This window comes from Protopterus annectens, chromosome 13.part0 (genome assembly GCF_019279795.1).
Source record: "Protopterus annectens isolate FY-2018-M chromosome 13.part0, PAN1.0, whole genome shotgun sequence".
Lineage (NCBI taxonomy): Eukaryota > Metazoa > Chordata > Ceratodontiformes > Protopteridae > Protopterus > Protopterus annectens.
In genome coordinates, this window is record NC_056747.1 from 861,812,168 (window position 1) to 861,830,047 (window position 17,880).

Genomic DNA, 17,880 nt, shown 5'->3' on the forward strand with positions numbered 1-17,880 from the left:
TTGTATGGCTACATTATCCGCCATGCTGCCAGGTTTAGGGTCCTGCGTTGGCTGTGCAGAATCTGATTGTTTTGCTGGGACAGTAGATGAGGTATTTGAGGTAAGGTCATACCTCCCAACTGTCCCAAATTACTCTGTTTTTACCGAGTTTTGGGGTCCAAATAATGGGGTGCCACGATTCCCGAGTGGCACCCTTCATTTCCGATTTTGTTTTCTTTTCCTCGCTTTGTTTTTTTTTTATTTTTCACTTCCAGTAAGCTGACGCCATCGCAAGGCATGACGCCAGTCCGGCCAGGGCTACCAGCCTATCAGAATAGAGTTTCGCGAGTGCGTAAGTATTTCCAGCTCTGTTTTAAATGTTTTATGAAAGGGAACAGAAATTTAGAAGGGAAGGCTCCTGCCTTGGCTGTTTGTCTGTTAGAAGGCTCGCCTGGCTGTTTGTGGATGTGTTATCGCTCGTCAGAGCTGGAAAGGATGTATTTAAAAGGCTCTGGCTGGATGCATTATCGCTCGCTGTTTCTGGAGTTAGGATTTATTTAGAAGGCTCGCCTAGCTGGACTATCGCTCCTGGCTGGATTTATTTTTTAAGAAGTAAGGAACGTGAAATGGTAGGTAGTGTGTGTGTTTGTGGTCATGTATGTATGTGTGTGTGTGTGTGTGTGTGTGTGTGTGTGTGTGTGTGTGTGTGTGTGTGTGTGTGTGTGTGTGTGCGTGCTTTTCAAGAATGTGGGGTTTTTGTATTCATTTTTAGTGTGCACAAGGGAGTACGTATTTAATTTCTGGGTAGAATATATCGTTGTTTAACTAGCTGATATGTTTGTATGTGTTCTGTTCTTATAGTTTTGCTCACTACGCCTTCATAACCTCTTCTTCAAGGGTTAATCAGGCTATGTTCACCATATTAAAAAAAAAACTCTAAGGTGAGGCTGCTGCTGCTGTGGTCTCATATCTTTATTGGAGTTGAATCATCCAGGCAGATAGGTATTGCTTAGATTCAGTTGATTTTATACAAGTTAGTCTTATTACATTTATAGAGATGTTAATAAGCATGTCTGATTAACAGTCACATCATAGTGGACGTGTTAAATGAATGACAGGTATGTTAATGTTAATCATGTAGAATTCAGAACCAAGTGGTTACAACTAGTGATATTGGCTAACTTTATATTGTTATAAAATCACACATTGTGTTTAAATGGATAATATTTACAACTACAGCATGCAAAACTGTCAATTCTCCATTTTCTGTTTCTTAATTAGGCCATGATGGTTACACTTGAGTCTATTCCATTCAATCATTTACTGCAGAGGAAACCTCTGCATGCCATGTGTTTTAAAGTAAAGTCGAGGACTAATGCAGTGATTCTTTATACTCCATTAAAAGTGAGAAGTAAAGACCACACTGAGGACAAAGCGTACTGGGGAATAGGAGTAGGTAGTACCTGTGTGTTATTAGATACACCCCATGTAAGCCATGGTAATGGTATACAAATTGTTTTGGGGGTAGACGACCTTGAAATACACTACTTTGAAGAAGTTGAAGTGTCAATTGTGCAGATGCATACATGAAGTTGGGTACAGTTGATCATGCAGAGAAGATAAATGTGTCCATATTATGTTATTAGCTAACCGGTAAACGGGTTGTAGTGAGAGTATTGTTATATATATGCTGCTGCTTTAATTTTGGTGTTTACTGTGTATGCTGTAGAATCCGCAGTGGTGGTGCTGCAGTAGAGTTGTCGCCTCACAGTAAGACGCTTTCCGGTTTGATTCTCAGCTAGAGCATCTTCTGCGTGGAGACTTGCGTGAATGGGCGTACTTTCGTTGAAGGTTGTGCGCCAGGGCTGGCAACTCGGCATGTAAAAATCAACTGCCAATCATTAGTGGACCGGAGTTCCGCTGTGGCAACCCCTAACTTGGAAAAGCCGAAAGAGAGCACTGTGTATGCTGTAGAACAAATGGCTTTTATGTAAGAGAGGGGGCTGTAGTATGGAGTTTTGCTATGCACAAATGTATTTTTGGTTTCATACTTGTGTGTCAACCTGCTAGTGAAGGTAGCCTACTGACAAAGGAGTCAGGAAGAGGCCATCAGGATTGTCACTTGGAGTTTGCAGTGGAATAGTGTTTCCTGGCTCTTAATTTTCCTTAAGTATTTTTTGTTAGCTACTTATGTGTTGTATAACTGTCTTGATTAATCTCAGTATGTTTACATTTTGAAAGGCAGTTTGCAGAGAAACTAGTCCTTACTGATGAACTCCTTTGTTAGTGATGCAAAGTGTCTTGTTTACTCCTTGTCCACTTTTTAGTTTCCATGGGTTTGCAGGATGCCTCTTAACTTCTTGGCTCAGCATTTCATGGCAAAGCCAAAATAATTGATGGGAATACAGGCCCATATTCAGGGATGCTTTTTAAACGTTACACTAATTTACAGGTATCAAGATGCATTTTCTGAATGCTGCAAAGTATGAGGATCTCTGTCATTTTTGCCTTGACTGTAACTTGTGCAAAACATTTTTTTATTGCTGGACAGGTAGACGGATGCTAGATAATTAGTTAATATTTATGTTGCATTTTTGTTACATTTAGCAGATGGTGTTATTTAATAGTATTGTAGCAGTTAATTTTATTTTTATAAAAAAGTTGCATTTGCTGTTGCTTGTCAGCTTTCAACATCTCTCTCGATTCAATGCAGTTAATTTAAATTTTATAAAAGACAACTGTATTTTAGTTTTATACAAGTTCAAAGTTCGATAAGTTCCGCAGTGGTGGTACAGCGGTAGCATTGTTACGTCACAGCAAGAGGTTCTCCCATTCGATTCTCGGCTTGGCTTGGGAGTGCCTTCTGTGTGGAGTCTGCATGTCCTCCCTGTGGTTGGGTAGCGTTCTTAAGACATGCGTACGTAAATGGGCATGCCTTTGTTGAAGGTTGGGTGTTGAGCTGGCACCTCAGCGTTTCGTAAAAAATCTACTGCCAATCATTAGCGGACCGGAGTTCTGTTGTGGCGACCCCTTGCTGGGAAAAAGCCGAAAGACAAACAACAACAAGTTCAATACATGTTCAAATGTTTAAATAAAATACTATTCTGGTTATATTTTGTGTTTAAAATTTTGTCTGTTCTTCAATTTGTTTGAATGATGGTACCCCACAGTTCCATTGGGGTGGGTGGGGTTACATCATTATGTATGCAAATTTTATGTTAATCAGCGTACAGATTTGTACCTATTTTTCATGGGCCTTGTCCAGATTTTTGATGTTTCCACGTTGAGAGGTATGGGTAAGGTCCATGCTGGGCATTGGGACAAGTTTCTTAAGACTGGATACCAGTACTGGCATGGCCAGTCTGGGGCAATCAGAATCATTTTTTGGTTTCTCCTGCCTGACCTTTAGGAGTACCTTGGGGAGGAGAGGCAGTGGAGGAAAGGCATATACTGATAGGTTTGTCCAGTTGAAAGATAAGGCGTCCACTTTCCAAGCATGTCTGTGATAAGTCCTTGTGCAGAATATTTTTAGTTGATTGTTTTGAGGGGAGGCAAATAGATCTGTGTCCGGGCGTCCCCATTTTTTTGTTATCATGCTGAAGACTTGTGGATCCAAGTGCCACTCATGGGGATCCATGAGGTTTCTGCTTAGTTCATCTGCCAGAGCATTTTCCTTTCCTGGCAGGAATTGTGCCTGCAGATGAACTTGGTAAGTCAATGCTGTGTCCCATAAAGCCAGGGCTAGTCTGCACAGGGGATAAGAATGAGTGCCCCCCTGCTTGTTTATGCACCACATGACCGTGGTGTTGTCTGTATTTATCAGTAGTTGTCCCGGATGAAGTAGGTCCTTGAAGGCTGTCAGGGCATTTTGAACAGCTAGCATCTCTTTTTGATTGATATGTAGATGCTTTTGGTTTGTGGACCAGGTGCCCTAAATGCCTCTTCCTGCCATGTGTGCCCCCCAGACATAATCTGATGCATCCGTTGTTAGGCTCTGCCTGGCTGGGGGTAGTGAGAACGACTGTCCCTTGTTTTGGTGACAAGCCTTTGCCCACCATCGAAACTCCTGTTGCAGGCAGGGAATTAGAGTAATCATTGTTTTCAGACTGTGGCAATGTTGTGTCCAGACACTTTTTAGGTACCATTAAATTTTCCTTATATGCAGTCTTGCATATGAAATTAGTAAGATGCAAGATGCCATGAAGCCCAAAGCCTGCAGAATTTTTCTTGCAGATAACTGGGCCTTTGTTGCCATTTCCTTGAAATAAGTAGCCAGTTGCCTTTGTTTGTCTGGAGTGAGATAAGCTATCTGGGCAGTTGTATTTAAGCTTGCACCCAGGAATATTATCTCTTGAGAGGGTACTAGTTTTGATTTCTTTTTGTTGACTCTGTACCCTAGGCATGTCAAAAGTCTTATCACAAACGTCAGATGCTGTAGTAGAATATCCTTGTTCTCTGCTTGTATGAGGCAGTCGTCCAAGTAAGGATATATTTGTATTCCTCTGTCTGCAGTAAACAATTACTGGTGCCAGGCACTTTGTGAAGACTCTGGGTGCAGTAGATAAGCCAAAGGGCAGTGCAGAGAATTGGTAATGCTTTGAGCCAGCCTTGAATCTGAGGTATCTCCTGCATGATTGTCTGATTGGTACATGCAGGTATGCCTCTTTTAGGTCTAAAGTCACGAGCCAAGCCTTGCTGCCCAGCATGGGCAGAAGCTGCTGTAAGGTCAACATCTTGAATTTTGGTATATCCAGGAAAGTGTTTAGAATAGATAGGTCCATTATTGGTCTCCATGCTTTGTCCTTTCTGGGTACCAATAACAGTCTTGAGTAAAATCCTTGTCCCTGCTCTTGCTGTGGCACTTGTTGAATAGCCCTCATGTCCATGAGAGCTGTGACTTGTTTTTGTGCTTCTGCCCATTGATTTTTTGGCAGGTCTGGCCAACCGTTTGCCCTTGGCAGGCTATGGAAATGAAACTTGTAGCCTTGTGACACTATGTCTAGAACCCATTTGTCCTGGGTTATAATGTGCCAATTTTGAGAAAAAAGTGCTAGTTTTCCCCATAAGGGTGCTGACAGAAGATAAGTGCTTGGTGCAGGCAGGGAGAAGTCATTGGGGCCGTTTCCTGTATGATTGTGATTTGTCTTCTCCACCTCTGGAGGTAGAACCACTCCACTGCTTAGACCTGTAGGATCCTTGCAGCTGTGATCTGCCTGTGGGGCATCTGGATCTGCCCATTTGAGGTCTGTCTGAGACTGGAAAGGACCAATTCTTTGTAGGCCGGTGTCTGCTAAATCTAGGTGGCTGTACCTGTAAGAAATCCTTGACCGTTTGCATAGATTTAGCTTTGTCCTCCATTTTCTGTTAACACCTCTTCTGCCTTAACACCAAACAAGATATCATGTTGTAAAGGAACATCTAATAATTTTGCTTTAACATGGTCAGGCAGATTTTGTTCCTTTAATCAAGCATGTCTCCAAATGACAGAACCCGTAACAGCGGCCCCTGCAGGAGGCCTCCAGAGAATCAAACCCACATTGCAAAGTATGCTTTCCAACTTGTTCAGCTGCATGCAATAAAACCTGTTTTTCTTTGTTTTCTGCACATTCTGAATTTGCCATCATTTTCTGTTTAAGCAGTGTCATGATATATTGCTGATATTTGAGCATATGAAACTGGCAATTTAAGGCCCTTATAGCCAAAGTAGCAGATGTGTAAATCTTTTTTCCCCATCTATCCAGTAACCTAGAATCCCTGTCAGAGGGGGTAGGGTTTTTTGCAGTAGAAGCCTTGACCCCTTTTGGACCCTGAGAAATAGTTTCTGGGTCTGCAGTAGGGTTTTTGAAAAGGAATTTATGAGAGTCAGGGACCCTGTACTATCTGTCCGGCTTAACAGGAGCTGGAGGTAAAGAGTCAGGGGTCAGACTAGACTCCGAGAACACATCATCTACAATGTCCAACACAGGTGGAATAGCTAGAGGCCTGTGTTGAGGTAGTAAAAGGAAGTCTCTGAGCCTTTTCTTAGATTCTGAAAAATCTTGGCTCTCCCAGTGGAAGTGCTCCCTCATGGTATGCAAGGTTTCCCCAAAAGAGTAGTCCTCAGGAGGAGAAGCTGAAGGAATTGATTCTTCAGCATCAGAATCCTCATAGGGGGGAAGAGAATATTCCTGATCAGAAGAGGAATCAGAAGAAATGGAAACCTGATCTGAAGATTCATAGTCTTGTCTCTTGCCTAGGCCTCTTATCAGGAGGGGGATGGGAACCCCTGATCAAGGTAATTAAGTCTTCAGCCATTTTGAGCATCTGTTTTTTGGGCATGGAGGCCAGTCCTTGTGGCTGGTGAACTTGTTTCTTTGCCTTTAAAGATGTTTTAGTTTTGTCTTTGAAGTCGGTTCAATATATAATTGTTTAGGTCTGAATACACCCTCAGAAGCCGATGCCTGCTCAGCGGCTCCGGACCCATCTGAGGGAATAATCTCCGAGGCTCCAATACCTTGAGTTTCCATCGGCCTGGCCGACTCCACGTGGGAGTCGGTAGCGACCTGCAACTCTAAAGTAGCGGGCGTCAGGGGCTGCGAAAGTGCCTCACTGAGAACCGGCGACTTGCTTAGGAGAAGCTGCGTCATCGGTTTTGGACCTCGGTTGCCTGTCTTTTTCTTTGCGTTTTTTGTGAACTCCAGTAGTCCAACGACATTGTATAATTAAATGTTCACCCAAAATAGCTTAATGCAAAATCCTACCGACACTTAATAGTGCGTTGGTTAAATCTAGCACAAAACTGACAACTAGCAACATCATGGTCAAGGCCTAGGCAAGGAATACAGTAAGAATGAAAGTCCTTATGAGGTATTTGCTTCCCACAAAAAGTGCAATTATTAACTTTTTCTGACATCGGTCTGGAGCAAGAAGAAAAGTTTCCCCAACAGGGTACTTAGTTTTTAATGAAGACTTTGGATCTGAAACTCGAACATGGAAATCTCAGTAGTCGGCCGACCGGCACTTGCGAAATGCTTCTGCTTCGGGCACCGCACGGCAAGAAAGACTGAATAAAATGGTGTCGGCTGAATCTTTTATACCCCTGACGAAATGACGTCAGGGAAGAGGCGACAGCAACCGACTCAGGACCCAAGACTTTGGAATTCAGTCCGACTGAGGGCAACCTGCCAGCAGGATAACCCAAATGTAATGACTGCAACAGTGAAACACAAAGAACATCCTCAACTTGTTTGCAGCTGTTTATTTGGGACAATTGTTCCAATTAGGAGGGTTAAATTTCATTATTTGAAGATGTACACAGACTTCTGTGTTTGTACTAAGTTAACAGGTTATGGGGGTTTTCTGTGGGGGTGTTTGTATTTTTGTTTGAGGGTTTTCATTAAAAAATAAAATAAAGTCTTGAAAAATATGACACATGCTCCAATGTGATGAGAAAAAATGTATAAAGGATGAACCTGACAAACATTAGTGTGTGCATGTATTGTAAAAGCTGAAAACAGACATTGTAAAAAGCTGACATACATAGGTGGGAATAATGACTTTTTTTATCAGTGGTGACACACTACATGTTATCTGGGAATGTAAACGACCTCACAGGTATAGACCAAAAGGGAAGAATATTTAATTATATTAAGAAATGCACAGTGCAAATAGCAATGCTACAAGACGCACATTTAGAAAACTCAGCATGTAAATATGACAAGGAAAGTATTTCAGGATGGATACTTAACAGAATATCAGGGACAAATGAAAAGAGAAGTACTTATATTAATTGTCAGAGGAGCTCCAATACTGAAAGAGGAGGAATCAAAAAGACAATAATGGCAGATTTTTTGCAGCAAGGAGCTACTGGCAAGCAATGAGAATTGTGTTGGTATATATTTATATTTCATCTAAAACTGCTAATATGGAGCTTTAAACATTTTTTGTGAGAAATAAGCAGGACATATTACTTATAGGTGGAGACTAGAACTTGATTTCCAACAATGAGGATGCATCTGGGGTCTAGAAGAAAACCTATAACAAAAGATAATAGATTTCTGAAGACATTTATGAAAGTATTTAGTATAGATGATGTGAATTCAGTAGTAGGAACTCAGATATTATTATTATTATAACTCAGACATATTATTTTCCAAGGTAAAATAACTGGGCTAGACTACAAAGAAATTACATTTCACAGGAGCAACTACATGTAATTGAGAACGTTGACACACATCCAATAACTATTTCAGATTATGCACAAATAATTAATGATATAGAAATACAGAGCAATGAAGTAAATATGAGATACTGGCGCTTTCCCACCTATCCATTAAAAAGTGAGCAATTTAAGGAATGGGAAGTGGAAATTATTCCGGTGTTATTAGGGAAGATAGAAAATATTGCCGAAGTTAAAGTTACTGAGTGGGATACAACGAAAGTAGAGCTTAAAAACTAAGTAGAAATGAAAGAAAAAACTTCCCCGGTAATCAAACTGAAATAAATAAATAAATAATAGTTATGAAGTAACAAGAATTATTTAGAGGAGATGACAAAGATTAGGGAATCTCACAGAACAAGAACAGGCGCAACTGCAGAGTGCTAAAGAGAAAAGTACCTGGATAACATACACAAGTTTATATAGATTGTTGTCAAGCAACTGTTTTTTGACAACTCCAGAGCACAAAAACATTTAGCATTATGACTTAAGTAACAGAAAGTGGGAGGGGGTTGTTGTCAAAGTTAGGGAGCCTGTAACAAAAAAAATAACTAGGGACCCTATACAGATATTAGAAATTTTATGAAAATGTGTATAAAGCAGAAAAAGCACAAATGGAAATATTTATGGAAGACTTAAATATATCGAGGTTTGAGGTAAATGAGGCTCTACAATTAACAGTTGATAGGAGGAGACGAGATAAAACTGGTGACGTTTAACCCATGCAGGAACGTCTCCAGGGACAGATGGCATTCTGGTGGAAATTTGAAAGCTAGGAGGGAAGACAGGGAAAAGGATATGGAAGTTTTTAATAGTATTTAAATGGAGGGGAAGCACCAACATCCTGGAAAAAAGCTGTGTTGGCTATAATGCCTAAGATGGTAAAGGCCCATGAGATCCAGCTTCATACAGCCCCATTTCTATTTTAAACCATGATTATAAAGTGTTTATGTCTACAATGGCAAACATATTGCTAAAACTGACAGACATGGATCAGTGTGGTTTTGTGGAAGGGAGGCAAACATTTGACTTTAACAGAACTATGATGATCCAGAGGAAAGCAGAATGTAAGAAAATACCTCTGTTATTGTTGGGTCTTGATGTAGAGAAAGCATTCAACAGAGTAAGTTGGGATTTTATGAGCAGGGCCATGGAAGCATTTGCATTTCCTCATACAGTAATGAGGTTAAATAGGAGGACACATGAAGGATCTGAGGAAAAATCAAAGTGAGAGGGCTTCTCTCTGATAAGCTGTTGGAACAAAGGAAACAGGCAGGGGGTACCTCTTTCCCCTTTGCTATTTGCACTATATTGAGAACCGCTGGCAAAGAAAAGAAGTGACACAGAAATTCAAGGATATAACTGGCATGGCATTCAAGAAAAGGTGACCTTATCTGCAGATGATATTATTTTGTACCTGATAAAACCAGAAAAGGATATCTCAGTGTTGTGGAAACACTGAGAAAAAGACAAGAAGAAAAAACTGTTGCAAAACACAAAAATGCCAAGCAGGAACAGAAGGATTAACCACTCCACAGTAAATAAATGCACTTATTCAGGCCAAATTCAATAAAAGCATTACTGAATTTTATTGAAAAGAATAAAATAAATGATAAGCGCTTTCGTCCTGACCACTTCAGAACTTCATCAGATAATACATTTAATCACACAATCTATTTATATAGTACAGAAACACTGGGTAAAAAATCATTAAACAATTAATACATTATTTAAACTAACACACCCCCTTAAAGGAAAAGGCATGTAAAAGACTACTATATATGTAACATATAAAATCTGTATAAGATGGAATAAATAGATGGCAAAAAAAAACTCTCATTGTAATATAAAAACAGATCAAATGGTGTTTAATAATACATAAATAATGAATAAATAATTTAAAACAGTGTTATCTTTCTAGGGATTTTAATTTTAAAAGAGAGCTGATAGAAATGTGTTAAATCAGTTAAGTTAAAATTCAAAGTGGAAAGGGATTATGATAATTAAGGGGGGAATTTGAGAAATAAGGAGAGTGGTATTTTGGATGCAGATCCTTATGAAAGATAATTTTTCCTCAGAAATCTTCATTCTTCTAACAATCCCAAAAACATTACCACCTTTACTTTTTCTCTCCTCCACTGCATTATATTACTTTTTACAGGTAACATCTAATAATCTTGATAAAAAAAAAACTCCAGATATTTTTTATTTCCTTATGATCATTCCACGGATAGTTTAAACATTTCTCCATTATCATGTTATGCCATTCATTTCTATCATTTTTAACTTAACTTTTTATTTTCCATAACTTAATTTTATAACCACATTCTTTTCCTCCCATCTTCTCCCTTTTATGTATTTTCTTTCTCATTCTTTTCTTCAGTCACTCTCCATATTTCTCACAGTTTCCTTATCAAGCTAAAGTCTTTCTCTTCATATTTTAATACCAAAAAAAGAGATGTAAAGATGCATAACGGATTTTTTTAATTTAAACCACCTCCTCCTTTCTTACTAGATACAATTCCCCATTCAAATGGGCTGAGTTTTGCTCCCGAAATAAAACTAAAAAAAAATTTCTATCAGTTCTTTTCCATTTTTCTAGGAAACCTATACACACACTTAAAATATCCCAACTATATATATATATATATATATATATATATATATATATATATATATATATACACACACACACACACACATACATGCATTTAACATATATACCTTCCTTCGGAAAGACAATTAAAATTGCATTCCACGAACTTCTTGATTTCATCCAAACATTTTCTCCATTGTTCTATTTTTCTGCTTTTGCTACAGCTGATTCCTAATACATTTAATTTCTAGTAAAAAATTATCAAATATCTATTTTACCAAGCCCTTAACACTTACCAATTTAACTTTGATCAGCTTTACTTAACAACCTCTGCATCCTTGTCACAGTTTCACATTTTTTCTTACAATAACTAAATCATCTGCATATGAAAGACATACAGGCATTAGTATGCCTTTTTCCATTTCCCATCCTGCTTTTCTGATTTCACCAGTAAATGTATTACTGAATTCATTAATAGCACAACTACAAACTCATCAGATACACCTGTTTCACTCCTTCAATTCTGATTTTTTTTTATAACCAACCATTTACCATAACCTTCCTCCAAGACATCTCATATTCTTTAAACGTTTTCTTTTTGACATATTTGCTTAGATATACATTACTAATAGTCTCACATGATTTCCATTTTTCCTCAAGTCACATATCATTACTCTTCCTGATATAACAGCTGTTATATCCAATATGTTTACTTTTCTTCTCTAACACCCCAACTCAGAACATGTTTTACATCCTACTGACCATATACCCCCCAATACAGCTTCATTTTTTTCTTAACACACATTGTATTGAGCAAACGTAATATATTAATCTTCTTTTTTTGCACAATTCAACAACCATTAAACCTTTCACTTCATTTCTTATACTGTTAATTTACCCCAAAATACCTAATTCACCCCTTTTCTATCTTCTTTTTGTTCTTATTTTTTTTTCCTACTCACCCTCCCTTCCAACAGATTTAATTTTTCTGTCCTTGTTCTTCCTATTTTGAGTCACCATCTTTCTTTTCTTTACTTGCTAAACCATCATTCCTATTTCTATTCGCATCTGAATCTCTTTTATGAATCCTCCCCTTAATCTTTTTCTTCACCTTGAGTTATATTTTTTCCTTCCCTTATATCAGCCATTTCTTTCTTTCTGAATATTTTCTACATATCATCTTTCCTCCCGGTCAGTTTCTGTCCTACAAAATGGTCTACAGTTTTTAGCAGTACTGCCTTGCTCACCACATCTTTTTCTACATTCCTGAACTAAATGTGTTTCATCCGCGCAATAAAAGCAAGCATACTGGTTGGCCCCAATACCGAACAGTTGCTGTTTATCCATTTAATATATTCTGTGTGAAATATGCTGTAATTTTCTATGTATATGCAATGAAACTCACATTTCCAACCCAGTCTATACATTTCTGTTGTCATACATTTTCTTCATGCCATGCACTTCATCACATATTGTGAGAAAAAATGTTTAAGCTGAAATTCCTCCATGTCTAAATTTCTGAATTGCAAAGTTAGTTGACTCAATTGTTACTTAAAAATATGCAGAACCCAAATGTATCAAAGGGCATATGGCAATATAATATTGGCCATAACTACATACTTTCAATAGTAGCACTACCACTGGTCTTTTCTTCTGAGGCTGCTGCCCTATGCCTAGATTCATGTTGTATACACTACTGCTTCTTATCCTGGTCTTCCAGCACTTGCATGTTTTTTCTTAGCTTCTGTCACCCACAGTACCCAGCTGCAAATGCACACCATCAGCCAAATATGCCTTTATACTTTCAGCCTCTCTGATCTGCTTCTCTGCCATAGTACCAGCTTCATTTTCAGACTGCTCCTGAAGTAAAATAAAAGGCTAAAGAAAATAGAAATTTTAAGTAACTATTTAGATAAGCTGATAAAACTGCAAAAATCAGAGAAAAGTTTGACTGAGCGTGAGGCTGTTCAAGAAGAGTTGGAATGTTGTCTAAGGATATAAACAAGAAGTTATGTACTCACCATAACGTTCAATGTATGTAGTCCATCTCGTCTGACATTCTTACCCTTGGGTTCGGGGCTGAACCTCGGCTCCGACTCAGTCATACTCTAGCGCAAAGTCTTCAATTGGCTCGTGGCTAAGAGGTATCCCATACTGCAATGCGCCCATCCCAGAACTTGTTTGCTGCAAGCTCACATACACACACAAACACGCTGAAAGGAAGAACAAACCCAACAAAAAAGGATACTGAAACCAGAGACTTAACCTCTAGGTCCTCCAGGAGGTGGTTGGTGGGTGGGTTAGTAAGAATGTGAGGCGAGATGGACTACATACATCGAACGTTGTGGTGAGTACATAACGTCTTGATGTTATGTAGTCCAATCTCGCCTACATTCTTACCCTTGGGACAGCGCCCCTAGCACCTAAACCTTGGGTGGCTCATTGAAAAATACTCCTGAGCACTGTGGAACCAAAGGAAGATCTGCCTCTAGATATCAGATCCAATCTGTAGTGACTAATAAAGGTGTGAGGAGATGCTAATGTAGCTGCAGCACAAATATCATCCATAGACATCCTAGCCTGAAAAGCAGTAGAGGTAGACACTGATCGTGTAGAACAAGCCTTCACTTTAAAGGGTAATTCCTTGCCATTTGAAGTATAAATGAAGAAAATGCAACTAGAAATCCATCTGGACAGAGTTACTTTAGAAACTGGAGCCCCAAGTCTATTGTCTGAGAACAAGACAAAAAGTTGATCTGATTTCCTAATATCTTTGGTTCTACGTAAAAAGAAACATAATTGTCTGTGAACATCTAGCTGATGAAACTTAAATTCTGCCCTGTTAGAGAATTCATGGAAAAACACAGGCAGCTCAATGGACTGGTTGAGGTTGATAACCGAAGCAACCTTTGGCATAAAGGAAGGATTAAGTCTTACAGAAACCCTATCCTTGAGAAATACCAAGTAAGGGGGCCGAACCGATAAAGCTTGCAGCTCGGAGACTCACCTAGCAGAAGTGATGGCTATCAAAAAGATTGTCTTCCAAGACAAAAAATTAATGTCACAAGTAGCTGTGGGCTCAAAGGGAGGTGAGGTAAGCCACTAACACAAAACTGAGGTCCCATGGCATTACAGGATCAAAGACTGGAAGTTGAAGTAGCATAGTCCTTTTCGGAAAAGCCCTACAAAGCCTGTGCACCATTAGATCGGGTTCATTAGCAACACAAAAAGTAGAAATGGCTGCCAACTGCACTTTGATAGTTGCCGCAGCTGATCGCTGGCTGAACAGTTGAGAAAGAAATTCTAAAACTGATGGAATGGGAGCTGTATAGGGATCAATCTGCCTTTCATGAGCCTAAATGGAGAATCTCTTCCACTTACTGGAATAAATCTTCCTAGCAGATGGCTTGTGGGAAGAAGACCGAATATGAACCACCTCCAGGGAAAAATCATGAAGCATGACTAGGGATAAAACTGGAGCAGCCAAGCTGTCAACTTGCGAGGCTGAATGGAGGGATGGAACTGCCCTAACATATGAGTCAGCAGATCTGACTCTGGGTCCAGAATCCACAGATCGTCCATTAGATAAGGTTGGAGAAAAGGGAACCAAATCTGACGAGTCCAGTGTGGTGCAATCAGTATCATCTTGCTTCCCAAGGATTGTGCTTTCTGAATAACCTTCGTTATCAGGGGGACTGGTGGGAAGGCATAGAGAAGACCAGAGGGCCAATAGTGAACTAGAGCATCCCTAGGTGCCTCTCCCTTCAGGGGGATAAGGGTGAAGTAGCTGCTGCATTTGGCATTGAGGGGGCTGGCAAATAGGTCGCAGCAAGGCTGACCCCACCTGCGGAAAATCTGCTCTGCCACTTGTTCATTCAGGGACCACTTGTGAGGCATCAGAATAGCTCTGCTCAGCCTGTCGGCAATCACGTTGGAATTGCCCGGTATGAGCGTTGCCACTAGAAAGCATCGGGAAGACACTGCCCACTGCCACTCATGAAGTGCCTCTCTGCAAAGGGGATACGACCTGTTTGTTCAGATACCATACCACTGACATGTTGTCTGAGTGGATTGCAATTGTCCCATGAGGAAGAAAGCCCTGAAGTGCTTGCAACACTAATAGCACCGCTCTCATCTCCAAGACATTGATATGCAAATGGGTCTCATGCTCTTGTCACGTGCCTTGGACTGTCCTGCCGAGATAATACCCCCCACCCGATCTGGGAGGCATCTGTGGTCACCGTGGCAACTGGAGAAGGAAGAACGAAAGGCATGCCCGCGTTGAGATTGCTGGTCTGAAGCCACCAGCACAGATCCTGCTTGCACTTGTCTGTAATCAGAATAAGATAGGAGAGCGGGAGATGCTGTAGAGACCATTGGGCAAAAAGCAGCCACTGAAGAAGCCTCATGTGTAGTCTCGCAAGAGGAACTAGCATAATCGTGGCAGCCATGGTCCCTAATAACTTGAGGACCACTTTTGCCTTGACCTTCTTCAATGGTAGCAAAGCGTAGACATGCTGCTGTAAAACCTGAATTCTCTCTTCTGGAAGGAAGGCCCTCATGAGCACTGTGTCTAATTCGGCACCGATAAAGGTAACACGTTGCGAGGGCAACAAGGCAGACTTTTCCCAATTCAGAGTAATTCCCAGACTTTTGCACAGCGCAACAGTGGCGTCCCTGCTCTGTAGCAGTAGATGCCTGGTGGTGGCAGACAGGAGCCAGTTGTCCATGTACGGAAACACTTGGAAGCCCTGACGTCTCAAGTGAGCCACTACCACTGCCATGCATTTGGTGAACACCCTGGGGGCTGTGGTGAGACCAAAGAGCAGGGTGCAAAACTAAAAATTACTGTCTCCCAGCCGGAAGCATAAGTGACTTCTGGATGCACTGCCCATCTTGATATGGTAGCAAGCATCCTTGAGGTCGATGGAGCACATCTTTCCCTAATAACTGGAGAACTGACTGTAACGTGACCATGCGGAACTTGGACTTCTCTACATGAAGGTTCAAACGGATGAGATCCAAGATGGGTCTCAGGTCCCCTGTTCTTTTCGGCACCAAAAAGAATCTGGAGTAAGTCCCCAATCCTACTTGGTCTGTGAGGACAGGCTGGATGGCTCCCTTTGATAGCAACTCTTGTACTTCTAAAGTTGCAGAATCCCTGTGACTGGGTGGAACGTCTGGGATTCTTTAGTTTGTAGGAGGATAAAAAAGAAGGAGAATATGATAACCTCTGGAAATTATCTCTAATACCCACTTGTCTTGGGTGATGTCTCGTCAGGCTTCTGGGTATAAAGAAATGCGACCCCCGACTGGCTCCAGAGATGCACAGTTGGGCCTCCCCTCAGGAGCGCTGGTAGGGAGAACCACGAAAGGAATCACAGTCCAACTGGTTACGCGGGCCTCCTCTGCCTCTAGGGCGGCATCTACCTGAATTTCCACCCCCTCCCCTGCCTCTGGAGAGGGAATCACTCTGTGTGTCGTGAAAAAACCTCTGCGACTTTCTGAACCACATTTTCCACCCTTCTGGCCCTTGGGGTAAGATCTAGAAGGCATGGAAAAACAGACTCCCACAGCAGACTGTGTTTTTCCTTCCTGCTCGCACCTAGTGAGAGTGTCCTTCACCTTGGTTCCAAATAAGGTTGAACCGTCAAAGGGGGCATTGGTGAAAGTAGACTTGAAAGCCTCTGCGAAGTTGTACAGGTGCATCCAGGAATGTCTCCTAAGAGAGACTCTGGAACCCGCAGCCCTGCTCACTTCGCTAGCTGCATACGAGATCAGCCTCATGGAGGAGTTGGTAATGGAATTTAGGATAGACATCTGAGCATTGACCTTTTGAGCCACAGCATCAAAAATTTTACCCTGTAGAGAATCTCCCAGCTCTTTTAGATCATCTCTCTGGAGCCGTGTAAAATGAGACAAATACTTCAGCGACCGCATTGTAAAGGCCGCTGAGGAAAACACATGCTTCCCATACCTGTCCATGGCCCTAGACTCCTTATTAGGGGGATAGACAGTAGATGAAGTTTCAGCAAGTTCCTTCTTGGTGGCTGCTGCCACCACCATGGCATCTACTGGAATGCCTTTCATAAGAAAATCCTTGTCTAGAGGAGCGGACAAAAACTTGTTGGGTCTCCTAGGGACCGGTTCCACAGTGTCTAGAGTTTCCCACACCTTCTGACAAACGTGATCCAGTAGCTCATCGAACGGGGGAGAAACCCAAAAGGCGGAGGGTTGAGACCCAAAGGCCTTTAGGAACACCAACTTCTCCTCAGAAGGGGATATGGAGGGCTAGTCGCCTCACTGCCTCAAGATTTCCAGGATATCTGAGAAAGAGATATCTTCAAAAGATGACTTGGGGGACCCATCTGACTCCTCGAGGTCTGTGTCAGACATGAGAGACTCATCTTGGGAGTCAACGTGCTTCCTCTTGCACACACTCTTTCTGGGGAGCTCCTCAGGCAAAAATTCCAGGGAGACCTCAGAAAGTTGGGGACCACTCATGGAGGTATCCTGAGGCCTTGGGTCTCTGCCGGCAATTGATAGAGGGTGATCTGAGACCGATACCGGTGCTGGCCGGGGCAGAGTGTCAGTGCCGTACGATGCAGCTGACGACCTGGCCAGCATGCTCCTCATGACCTCGAAAGCTGAACCTCCCAGCACCGAAGGTCGACTGACCATGGAAGATATGGTAGTAACCCTCAAAGCCGAAGAGATGAGGTCCGAAGCCGATGTCGGACCCAAGCTCACCCAAGCTGAAGCACCGAGAAGAAGGCTAGGAGCCGAAGAAGATCGATCCGAGACCTCCCTCTCGGGTCCAACCGGTGAACCAAGAATCCTGGTCCCCGTGGACGGCGCCAATGGGGTCAGACCGGAGATCGGAGCCGACAGGCCAGAGTTGGCTACTGGAACTGACCTCATGGCATCCGACGGAACTGACAGCTCTGGCTCCGAAAGCCGGAAAAGGCTCGGAGGAGGAACAGCCAAAGAGGAGAGGAGGATGGGTTCCGGGGCCGACTGGGCCAGAACCGAAAACAATTTAGCCAGCACCAATGACTTAAGCAGTTTCTGCACCACTCTATCGACATCGTCATCAGACAGGGTCCTA

The 17,880-nt window shown here is 41.6% G+C and overlaps 1 protein-coding gene across 1 annotated transcript in view; it reads right to left on the bottom strand.

Annotated features, from left to right (window-relative positions):
- Window positions 1–17,880, bottom strand: part of SYNRG (synergin gamma) — a gene marked incomplete in the record, with an annotated part of 2,786,306 nt that overhangs the window by 1,485,534 nt on the left and 1,282,892 nt on the right. Inside the window, 1 exon segment of the mRNA XM_044054902.1 lies at window positions 12,533–12,632. Coding sequence (XP_043910837.1) covers window positions 12,533–12,632 — 100 coding nt within the window.